This window comes from Callorhinus ursinus, unplaced genomic scaffold, assembly GCF_003265705.2.
Source record: "Callorhinus ursinus isolate GAN/ISIS: 27379988/994484 unplaced genomic scaffold, GSC_fseal_2.0 scaffold8, whole genome shotgun sequence".
Lineage (NCBI taxonomy): Eukaryota > Metazoa > Chordata > Mammalia > Carnivora > Otariidae > Callorhinus > Callorhinus ursinus.
The window spans coordinates 36853811-36866335 of NW_027397070.1; the positions used below are offsets into that span (position 1 = coordinate 36853811).

At 39.2% G+C, this 12525-nt stretch overlaps 1 protein-coding gene across 3 annotated transcripts in view; it reads right to left on the reverse strand.

The window, feature by feature from the left end:
- PPP2R5E (protein phosphatase 2 regulatory subunit B'epsilon) overlaps positions 1-12525 on the reverse strand; it is a 148551-nt gene that overhangs the window by 19824 nt on the left and 116202 nt on the right. For all 3 annotated transcript variants that reach the window (XM_025869918.2, XM_025869917.2, XM_073895341.1), the window contains 5 exons: positions 5587-5717; positions 5409-5468; positions 4323-4431; positions 2157-2210; positions 2003-2053 (listed from right to left, as the gene is read on the reverse strand). In XM_025869918.2, coding sequence (XP_025725703.1) covers positions 2003-2053; positions 2157-2210; positions 4323-4431; positions 5409-5468; positions 5587-5717 — 405 coding nt within the window. The remainder of the gene's footprint in view (positions 1-2002; positions 2054-2156; positions 2211-4322; positions 4432-5408; positions 5469-5586; positions 5718-12525) is intronic.

Sequence of the window (12525 nt, forward strand, 5' to 3'; positions counted from 1 at the left end):
CCCTATAGCTTTGAAAGTATGATTCTATTTACTTTGGAAAAAATCCTCTATGTGCTACATCTATAACCCAGAACAAGGGGCACTTACACATGCAGCAGGGCCCCTGGGAAACAGCAATGTCTCCGTGGGGCTCTCCTTTCGATTGCTATCAGCCTGGCATCTGCCCCCCTACTCTTGTTTTTCAAACAGTGGGAGAGTAGCCTCCCGCACGGATGGACAAAAGTTCACAGTGGCACATGCCGCTATCTGCTAAATGTTTACATCCCCTGCTGTGTGTTAGGTGCTCCTCTAGAATACACTAGTTAACAGAACACAGAGAGCCGGAGAGACACAAATGAGCAGGTTCACCCACACACAGGTACCACTTTATTTACTTTTTTTTCAGGTACCACTTTAAACCCATGAGCACACACTGACCCAATCTGCACGTGTACACACGCGTGTATGCATGCACAACTGCTCACTATAAAGCACAATGCATCCCAGCCTCAGCACTATGTGTCTCAAGAAGAGAGCTTTCATTTTTATTTTTTTAAGACAGAGGGAGAGCGAGTGCTAGCGGGGGGGGGGGGGGAGGAACAGAGCGAGAGGGAGACAAGTAGACTCCCCACTGAGCAGAGAGCCCGACACAGCTGATCCCAGGACCCTGAAATCACAATCTGAGCAGAAATCGAGTCGGACACCTAACCAACTGAGCCACCCAGGCGCCCCAAAATCGAGCTTTTAAATCACTGCATGGAGCCAAAGTAATAGCACAGTCAATTGTTTAAAATGCAATGGAAAGGGGCACCTGGGTGGCTCATTCTGGTTAAGAAGCTGCCTTTCGCTCAGGTCATGATCCCAGGGTCCTCGGATTGAGCCACACATCAGGCTCCTTGCTCAGCGGGGAGCCTACTTCTCCTCTGCCTGCCATTTCCCCTGCTTATGCTTGCTCTCTGTCTCTCTCTCTCTGTCAAATAAAATCTTTTAAAAAAATAAATAAAAATAAAATACAATGGAAAACTGACAGAGAAATAAAAAACAGCTATGTATTTAGGCATAAAAAAATAATTACAAAAAATTAACTATGCTATTAAAATATGAAAAATTACCATGTTTTCATATCTTGAGGTGCATCTGGGTAGCAATGGTTATAGCTTAATTTTGTCAAACAGGTATTAAAAAAATTAGATGACTTTCTGAAATTGTGTAAAGTAGGGTTTTGGAGAATTGAAAATGATTTGAGAAGGAGCATATTTCTGTTAAAAGTAATATATAGTAGGCAGCAGACCCTTGCCATTTGTCAAGATACATCAAGAAGTTCTCCCAAAATTCTCCCCAAATGTCAAACTAACAGCGGACTTTTCTTGCTGGGCCATTTTCCACGTGGTTTCTATAGAAGAGTGAGTGCAGATGTGGCCCCAGCCAGGTTCACCTCTAAGCTAAGAGACTTACTCTCTCACAACCTCAAATGGCACATGCCTGCTTAGGTCTTGGCAAAAGCACAAATGATAATAGGTCAGAAATTTCCAGGGCCACTTGTGAACAGCTGAAACTAAAGGTCTGTAATATAGTTTAAAATCATACATCGTTAAGATCCGATCTCTATTATATTTTAAAATGGAGTATTTGGGAAGGTTGCTCTAGGATCTATCTACAACAACACAAAGCCTCCATCCTATGAAGGTGGTCACTAGAAAGGTGACTCTGATAAAGCTAGACAGTGAGACACATGAGCAGAGCCTGACTAGGGCTTCCCTAGGACTGAGCATAGTGTGATGAAAAGTTCAGGGTTCAGAACCAGGGTGGAGGATTCTGGCCTAATCACTTATACTTAGCATACTCAGGCTCTCTGTGCTTCAATTTGAAAACTGGTAAAATGTGAATATTTACAGTCCTGCTTTACAGAGATAAAATGAAAATTGGATGAAATAATGTATTTTTACACATACTAATTGGCTCAGAGCCTGACACTCTGCAGAGTATCTAGTAAGTTCTTAACACACCAACATTAAGCACTTACCTCTTTCTGACTACATGTTTTAGGCCAAAATTTCATTAACCCCCTAATAACCTAAAATGAAAAGGAGAAAAACAACGGCACTGAATTTTCCATATATACTCCATGAAAAGTAGTCTTTTTGAAGTTTTTTGAAATTATAGAAAAAAATACTTACTGGTTCTGTGAGTGAAGGATCTTTCTCCAGAAACTGTACTATGCAATACGCCAGCTGGAGAAACAGAAAAATGAGCGACAAAATTGGAAATGCTATATACTCAAAAGGACTCAAAAGACATATTAAAACTTCCTAAAAAGTTTCTAGACTCTGGTTTTAGTAACTTCATGTTCAATTCATTTTAAAAATAAAACATATATAAAGTGAAATAAAAAGCTACTTTTTCAAGCCAAAGATTGACACTAACAACATCCCAGGGGAATTTTTTTAAAAGAATACTGAGACACGAAGTATCTGGCTAATGAAAAGCAGAAACATCACATTCAGTAGATTCTGAAAGTATCTCATCTACAGTCTAAGCTACATCTCATGGGCTTCCTTTCTCTCTTTGCCAACCTCGACAGTACTGGGTTTTACTGCAGTTCCAGAAGAGTCCTAGACGAAACATAGGCAGCACTTACTAAACACCCTGCTGATTGCCTAGAGTGGCCCATGCGAATGGAAGCAGTTTCATGAAGAGATAAAAGGTTGTACCTGCCCCAGCTGGAAGAGTGAGGAGTTTTACATCTGAGGCTAGCTCATCTAGGTAAGAATTCTTTTACACGCTCATAAAATGTGATAGCCTATTTCAAAAACCAGAGGCAAGATTTGTAAAAGGGCTCGTAAAGATTTTTGGACAAGAAATCCACCCTTGCGGAACAACATTTTGATGGTGTTCTAAATTAGAAACATATGGACTAATTTTTCCTCGAAACACAGAATTTCACATTTAAAGAGGAACACTGCTCAGAAAAATGTGTGACATTTTTATGCAAACTCAAAACATTCCCATTGGTTTGGAATACTAAAATTAAAATGCCACTACATCATTTATCTGTCCCCCAGTGACATGCTTACCACACAAGGCAGTGTTAGCACGGAAATCAGACTTGGGACAAGACAGAGTACGCTTTTTAAAGTAACAGAGGCTAAAAATAAAAAGATGTGAAAATACTGATTGTTGACTTGCGAGTATGTTCATTTGTGCATAGAAAGTGAGAAGATAAATGGATAAAGATGTGGTACACATACACACACACAATGGAATATTACGCAACCATCAAAAAAAAACACGAAATCTTGCCATTTGCAATGACATGGATGGAACTAGAGGGTATTACGCTAAGCAAAATAAGTCAATCAGAGAAAGACAAGTATCATATGATCTCACTGATATGAGGAATTTGAGAAATAAGACAGAGGATCATAGGGGAAGGGAGGGAAAAATGAAACAAGATGAAACCAGAGAGGGAGACAAACCAAAAGAGACTCTTAATCTCAGGAAACAAACTGAGGGTTGCTGGAGTGGTGGGGGTGGGAGGGATGGGGTGGCTGGGTGATAGACACTGGGGAGGGTATGTGCTATGGTGAGTGCTGTGAATTGTGTAAGACTGATGAATCACAGACCTGTACCCCTGAAACAAATAACACATTATATGTTAATAAAAAAAAAAAAAGAAGATAGTAGGAAGGGAAAGGAAAAATGAATGGGGGTGTATCGGAGGGGGAGACGAACCATGAGAGACTATGGACTCTGAGAAACAAACTAAGGGTTTTAGAGAGGAGGGGAGTGGGGGGATGAGTTAGCCCAGTGATGGGTATTAAGGTGGGCACATATTGCATGAAGCATTGGGTGTTATATGCAAACAATGAATCATGGAACACTACATCAAAAACTAATGATATAATGTATGGTGACTAATATAACATAATAAAATAAAATTAAAAAAAGAAAGTGAGAAGGAAATAGTGAGTTAACTAGAAGGGGGGCAAAGAGCAACTGACAGACAAATGCAAATGTGGGTGAGATAAAATATTCCAGAATACTCCAAAGCTCTAAATCTGGAAAACCCACATATATTTGATTGTACACAACATGGTCAATATATAATTTTGTGAACTAGGAAAGTCCTCAAAGTTCTCTGTAAAATGAACAAATGCTCCTCCCACTTGAAAAATATTCCCATGAATTCTCCTATGCACAGAAAAACAGAGCACACATTTTAATTTTCCTCGGGGAGCACTTTAAATGAGTTTTTTTTTAATTAAGGAAGTATCAATATCAAAGAAACACTGAGTTTGTAAACTTTTAATTTTGCTTACAAAAGTAGTTACATAAAATTCTACCTGGGCATGGAAGAGTGATAAGCTCCTGACAGTGTGTAAAGGGATCAACACTTTCACCAGAAACTGTTTGTGTTCTGCCTTAAGAGGTAAAGCAAAGCCATTGATAATACTAGAAAAAGAAAAGAAACATCAATTAGCAGCATGATCACAACCAGCTAACCTGAGACAACCTGCTCTTGGAAAACTAGGTTAAATCTGAATCTGTTTATGTTTGGTCCAAAACAACCCAAACCCCACCCGGTGACATTCAAGATTTCTGAGTTACTTCAAAGAGTATATTTAAGTGGAAGGAAATTTAAGAAAATTTGGTTATGATAACCTAGCATAGGCTCTTATGCTCTTTTCACCTAGCTGGATGATTCCCAAAAGCTTTTGTAATCAATAACCCTTTATTTTTCCTTCCCCCCAAAATCGCTTGCCCTCCTCACTTAGGACCCCTTTCCATTTGCAGACATCATTCCTGAAATTTCTTCTCTAACCAAGAATACCATAGACATAGAGCCCCCGCCTGGGAAAAATCACAGAAAAAACCATGTGACTCCACTTTTTCTCCTTACATTAGGAGGAGAAACTAAGCAATCACATTGCCCAGTCACATTAACCTCCCTTGTGTATAAAAAACTACACAACAGCTGTCTCTTCCCAATTCAATCCACTTCTCCCGGCAGCAGCTGTTGAGGGACTACACCTGGGTACATGGTTCCTTTGAAAATGGCAATCTTTCCAATTTATTTTAACTTGCTTTCAAAAGATATGGCAAAGGACAGGTAGCCTAGAAACTAACAGAGAATAAGATGTTGTGGAGTAACGGGCTTGACTGCAATTAGATGTATTGTCTTTGTAGCAATGAACAAACTGTTAGCTCTTTCAGTCATTCCAGTAGAATTAGCAATGCATAATTGTGGAACAAGGAGGCACAAGAAATCGTGTCTTGTAGAGTCAGTTGGGAAACATGCGAAAGCACAAATTAGAGTACTCAATGTACATACAGCAAGAGATCTAGGTCAGCATTTCCCTGTGGCATTTGAATCTAATTTTCAAAATGCTATTCACCTGAGATTAGCAATTAGCTAAAAATGTGCTTACCTTCCTAGTATTTCCAGCAGTTCAGCTACACCATTGAAGTGTTCTGTTTCATAAACAAACCTTTTTTAAAAAGAAAAGAAGTAAAGTCAGTACACGATGTTCAAATATTTGAAGTTTATTTAACACTTCTATAAAACCACCATTTTTGCTTCTCCTTCTCCCCCCGTCCTCCACTTACCTTAGAAAAATATTGTTAATCTGTTTTCTGATAAATGCTCTAAGACCAAGAAATTTGCCATAAATTCTGTGTAAGACTGTTTTTAAGTAGTCCCGTTCCCGAGGGTCTTCGCTGTCAAATAGCTCCAAAAGCTGTTGTAAATGAAAGACAGTGTAGCTGTCAAAAGTGGGTTCAGGAAACGATTTAGGAATCCTGCCACTCATCATTTAAAATCCCTCCCTCCTTTACTTCTTCAAAAATTTACTGAGTATCTGTTATGTGCCAGGCACAGTGCTAGTCTTTGGAAACACAGTGATACGTTAGTCAGATAAGGGGCTTACATTCTAATGGAGAGACAGACACAGTAACAATAATCATTAACAGAACACATATACAGCACTTGGTCTGACCATCTACGTGTACTAATCTTCCCTATGAGGTAGTGTTCTGTTTGTTTAAGTAGGCTCCACTCCAACTGAGGGGCTTGAACTCACAACCCCAAGACCAAGACCTCAGCCACCCAGGCGCCTCCCCGCAATGAGGCAGTTTCATGCCCATTTTACAGATGAGGAAATCGGAGCACAGAGACATTAGGCAATTTGCCAATGGTTTCACACTAATACATGGCAGAGCTGGGATTTGAACCCAAGCGATCGAGGTCCTAGAGTCTGTCAGCTCAGCTGCTGCACTATTATAACATAAACTACCTACTGAGCTTATGTTCCAAATATACAGTTTTAAGAGGAAGGCTTCAGCTCTACTTGAGCGTATAGGCAAATGAAACAACCTAAACCAAATCCAACATCTAAAAGTCCCCAGAGATACCAAAAATGTTCTCTTTGTAGAGCTTGGTTCTTGTTACACAGGTGTGCTCACTTTGTAAATATTCACTGAGATGAACATTTACAATTTCTGTATGTATGCTATACATGAGTAACATCTGTTAAGTTTCTACTCATTTGTAATCTAAAATTAAAAACTGAATCCTGATATCAACACATCAACGCAAAAACTTGCACATGAATGTTCACAGCAGCATGATTCATAATAGCCAAAAGTGGAAACAACCCTAACGCCCATCAACTAATGCATGGATGAGCAAAATGGGCTATAATGGATTACTATTTGGCTATAAAAAGGAATGAAGAATACTGATATATGCTACCACATGGATGAATCTCTCAAACATCATGCTAAGTGAAAGAAGCCAGACACAAAAGGCCAATTATTGTATGATTCCATTTATATGAAATATCTGGAATACGCAAATCCATACAAACAGCAGAATGAAGAATGTCTGCTAAAGAATATGGTGTTTCTTTGGGGGATAATAAAAAGTATTCTGCGATTACACAGTAGTGATGGGTGTACAAGTTGGTGAATACACTAAAAACCCTGAACTGTAAACTTTAAAAGGGTGAATTTTATGGTATGTGAATTGTATCTCAATAAGGTTTTATTTTTTTTAAAGATTTTATTTATTTGAGAGAGAGAATGAGAGAGAGAGCACAGGAGGGGGTAGGGTCAGAGGGAGAAGCAGACTCCCTGCTGAGCAGGGAGCCCAAAGCAGGGACTCAATCCTGGGACTCCAGGATCATGACCCAAGTCGAAGGCAGTCGCTTAACCAAATGAGCCACCCAGGCGCCCAAGGCTTTATTTTTTTTTAAATGACAGTGGGCAGGTTGAGGAAGAAACGTGAAGACTGGTTTGAATTTTACTGTGTCGTTCATACATTCATTATCATCACAATAAAGCAAGACTCACTGTTTATACTAAAGTTGACTTTATAGTAAAACATTTCAAGAACATATAGACAGTATACAAATGAACGCAGACTACCCTAATTACCAAAAAAAGCTATCAAGACATCCATAAGCATGAATCAGGTGATTAAGACATGCGGTTGACAGCAGAAGAATAACTCAGTGGGCAGTAATCAAATAAATTATCTACTTTTGCTTGCTGCTTTTCTTTGAACAGAAGACAAAATTATAGACAAAGAATGGCTCTTCCAATAATGGCAGGAAGTACAAACTGAAGGAGAATCTTCAAAATTGGGCAGCGAGACAGATGTAATTTTTGGCTACACAATGTCATCCATCAATCCAAAAAATGAATACCTCAAATAAATATGTATGCCTATTAAGAGCCAGACACTGGGCAAGGTGTCAGGGATACAATGATGAGCAAGACAGACACAATCAGCTTTCAGAGCCTAGTCTAAATGAGGGGTATAGGTAAATAAACAGCCTAAGTGGTTTAGGATGCTAAATACATAGCAGACAAATCTACTCTATTTGGGAGAAGTAGAGTAATAAGAAAGGCATCTAGAGGAAGTGACATCCAGGCTGACCTATGAAGAAATCAGGAGGCTGAAGTGAAGGTCAACAGCACATACCTTCACCAGGAGCCTATCAGAATAGAAGATGCTGTTAAAACACCTGCCATCTCTCTGCCCATTTAGCCACGCAATCAATCAACCAATCAATCAATCTCTGCATATGCCAGGAACTGTCCTTGTTGCTGTGCACACACATTTCACTACTGAACAAACTTGGAGCCCAAAGGGAAAGCAATGAGCAAGTCAACTATACATATCCTCAGGAAACAGTCTAAGAAAGAAAGGTATGTGGCCCTTGTAAGTAAAAACAGGCCCCGAGGGCTCAGTATCTCTTATCTATCACGTACCCAAAACGACATAAGATCTCTAACCTACTCATTCTATTCCTTGTTAACGGAAATAACTAATCTTTTAAGTTCTCTTTTTTAATTTGGGTCCTATTTTTAAGTGTTGTAAAAGGATTTAACGAGTAATTTGCAACCAACATAAATAAGAGAAAGTTTGAGGGAGTATACTGTTAGCAAAACCTGAATCAACTACGCTTAGGTATGTACTATTAATCTTAAGAGTTTAATGAAAATATAATAATTAAGCAAAAATTATTTAATGTTTTCATTAGGCCCTCGAAAGACATGCATTACCAGGCATCTAACTTAAGTCATTTACAAAGCCACAAATAAAAATATATTATGTCCTATGAGAAAGAAAAATTACAGTATATAAATTACTTTTCTGCTGCTCTATAGAACACATTTTTGATGATTTTATGGTATAAAAGACAAAAGAAAAAGTATAATAATGCACAGGCCCCAAAAAGGGGAAGTAGGATGAGTTCTGATTTCCAAAACAAAATGTTTGTGCTTAGTCATATACACACTCCCCACAAAAAAGCAATGAGAAATACAATCCAGCATCTGTAAATGCCTAGAGGACTGTATTCCCTACAATATAGCAGCAACTTGTCAGAGAAAAGAAGCTGGAGAGTTTCCAAGGTGATTACAGAGCAAAGACAGACCTGCCAACATGCTGACTCCTAACAGTTTACAAAACCAGCCTTCCTGAAGCTAACAAACAGGGATGAACCGTGGAGTGATTTAGCCAAAGAACCCTCCCTTGAACCTCATAAAAAATCTACAGTGAAATGAGAAGGGCAAAATGAAAAAGGCAGTTAGGGTGTCCCAATCAGAGATGGGAGACTGAAATTTTCTCCTGAGCCCTCTCTGAGATGAGAATAAAGAAATAAAAAAAGGAAGAAACACACGGGGCAGAGAGGAGTAGAGAGCAGATGAGACAAATCTGCACATTTTTCAAAGATGGAAAGTGGATGGCAAGGGGTAACTATCTTGGGTTCCCTCTTTCTCCATTCTGCTAAGTGTTTTTCCATTCTGCCAGCAGGGATGGAAGCCAAACAAGAAGCAAGCCAGTTCACACCAGAGAACCCTTAAAAGGCTTAAGAATTGAAGACGCCAGATATATTTGATGGCAAGGGTGTGGGGAGCTAAAAACAGGAGGGCTAGTTGAAAGTTTGTCGAAAGAGTAACAAGACCTCCCAGATCCATGTCCCAAGCAGTGGACTAAAAATTTACAATCAAAGTCTGGAGAGCATAAACATGCAAGTCTCTAGTCTTCAAGACATGGACACGGTAAAGTGAAAAATTTATTGAAAATAAAAGGATTAAATATAACTCTGCATGCTGAAGAATGAGACCTTTGCTGGCACCCTTCCCGACTAAGCCCCCAAAATTCTGGATGAGGTAGGGAATAGGAAGGTCCCTTTTGAGGGACCTCAGCCTCAGCCTCTTGACAGCCTCAAGAGGAAACACCTATTGATACACTATTATTTGAGGGTTTCTCAATGAAAGAGCAAGGTCTCTGCTCAATGTACTAAGTGCCTCCCATTTGTGTGCATGCACATGTGAGTGCACGTGTACACAAACACACACACACACACACACACACGTTCTAAGAAGGCTCTTAGATGGCCCTAAGAAACCTCTCTGATGACTAAGATGTAACTATGAAGCCATCCTAACATAAAAGACAGACACCAAAACAATCATAAAGAACTCAGAGGAAATAGCCACAGTGCAAGTAAAAAACAAACAAACAAACAAACTGCAGAAAAGAACTTATCCTCAGAAATAAACAAATCTACTGGATCCCTGAAACAAAAGCAGAGCTGTTACAGATGAATATTCAGAAAATAAAAAAGAAAGTTTGGAAATTCAAGATGTAACAGAAATAAAAATTTCAGAAGAACGGGAACATTAAAATGAACAAATGGATCCTGAAAGTATAACCAAAAGAAGATAGTGTACAGAAGAAGGTAACTAGAGGATCAATCCAGAAGGTCTAGCACATTCCAAAAAGGCAGAGAGAATAGGTACAGAGACACAAAAACAAAGAAAATGAAATTATCTGAGAAAGGATTCAATGCAATTTAAAAAAAAACATGAATTTCAATATATATATAAGGGCCGTTATGTTCTCTGCACAATGAATAAACAAAGACCTGAACCAAAGCACATCACTTTAGATTATCTGGACACTGGAGACAGAGTAGATCTCAAAAGCTTAGAGAGAAAATAGATCACTATAAAGAATAAGGAGTTCAGCTGGTGTAGGCCTCCTCAATACCAAAACTGGAAATAGAAGACAATCCAGAATTCCCTAAAACTTCTGAAGGAATATGGGTTCTTTTTTTTAAAAAAAAAAAAATATTTTATTTATTTATTTGACAGAGAAAGAGTGAGCACAAGCAGGGGGAGCAGAAGGCAGAGGGAGAGGGAGAAGCAGACTTCCCGAGGACCAGGAAGCCCAATGCGGAGCTCGATCCCAGGACTCTGGGACCATGACCTGAGTCGAAGGCAGATGTTTAATGGCTGAGCCACCCAGGCGCCCCGGGAATATGGGTTCTAAGCCATAAATCTATACCTGGCCAAAATGTCAATCAAGTATGTGGGTAGAATAAAGACAAGTTCAGAGAACCAGGTCTTGAAAAATTTATATCCCATTCATACTTTCTTAGGAAGCATCCAGAGGATGCATTCTGCCAAAATGAAAGAAAGGGAGATAAGCCAGCAAAGACACAGTGCAGAAGAGTGGCAAAGGGACGTCCCGGGACAACCACTGTGGATACAGCCTAGGGGAAGCCGCCAGTGCTGACTACAGCAGGATGATGGGGCTCCAGCTCCATGAAGGAGACCTCCAAGGAAAACAATGGAACTGAGACTGGCTGATGTGTGGGCCAGACTGTGAAGAGGTGTATAGGTGTATGGTGCTCTCAGAGAAGAACTGAGGGGTGAGCTAGTGACCCATACATAGGAAAGCAAGCATGTGAAAAATAAGGCAATTATTCATTCCAGGGGTTTTAAAAAAAAACTCTACAAGAGAAGAAATGCAATTATAGCATAATATGTGCTTCGGCTATGAACAACATGTACACAGTCCTACTAATGCAACACTACAATTTCATTTCATTAGATTTTGCGACATAACTAACTACATGGTTAAGATATAGAAGTAGGAGATAGAAAGGGAAACATATAATGATTTACAGTAGGAAAAGATATTAAAAATCAAGAAACAGCAGAATAAGAATGTTCTTTGGAGATATGGAGACACATACAAGCAAACAGCTAAAAGACTTGAATGTGGTTACCTCTAGGGAGTGAGACTCGGCTGGGGAAGGATTGAGGCAGGAGATTGCTATTTGTCTTTATAAACTGTATAAATATACTTGAATTTTTTAAAACAGAATTACTTTATCAATTAAAAAAGTGTTTTTTAAAGATTTATGTATTTATTTGAGAGAGAAAAGAAAGCATGAACAGAAGGAGCAGAGAGAGAGGAAGACGGAATCTCAAGCAGAGCCCATACTGAGCATAGAGCCCGAAGCAGGGATCAATCCTAACGACCTTGAGATCATGACCGGACCTGAAACCAAGAGTCGGATGCTTAACTGACTGCACCACCCAGGCGCCCGAATTAAAACTATTTTAAAAATTAAGAGCAAAAGGCTTGAAACAAAAAGCCCAACTGCCCTCTACTATGATAAAGAAGCAACTACCATGCCCCATTCCATGTAAAGAAAGATTTTAAAGAACATCAGAAATGCTTAAATAAACAATGAAATTGGTATTCTAACATGTTTTCATGTAAATGTTGTTTTCAATCAGACTAAAATCAGGTCTCCACATTTCTGGCTTTATTTTTAACTTTAGCTCTACCATCAGGTGAAAAAAATGATACCTTCCAAACACCTTTGCACACGGAGAAAACAGCTCAGAACCAAGTAGCAAGAGCCAACAGCAGCCTGACTCCAATGTATCAGACCAACTCAAGAGGACCAACACATCAAACAAGCTGATCTATGGGCAACACTGAGAAAGCACAGTGTGGACAAAAGATCAAAAGGTTACACATTATAAGCTTCTAGCAATTCTGACTTCAAGACTCCTCTGGAAACTCAGTATAAAAATTTCAAAGGTGTAAGTCCTCCAAATATGAACAAATCTGCCAAGTCGCATGCTTTTATTTTCTTCCTAATTTCAGGCATTCTTCCCACAAACTAGAGAAGTCCATTCTTTTCTCCCTCCAGCTTTCATTTTGACTGAATC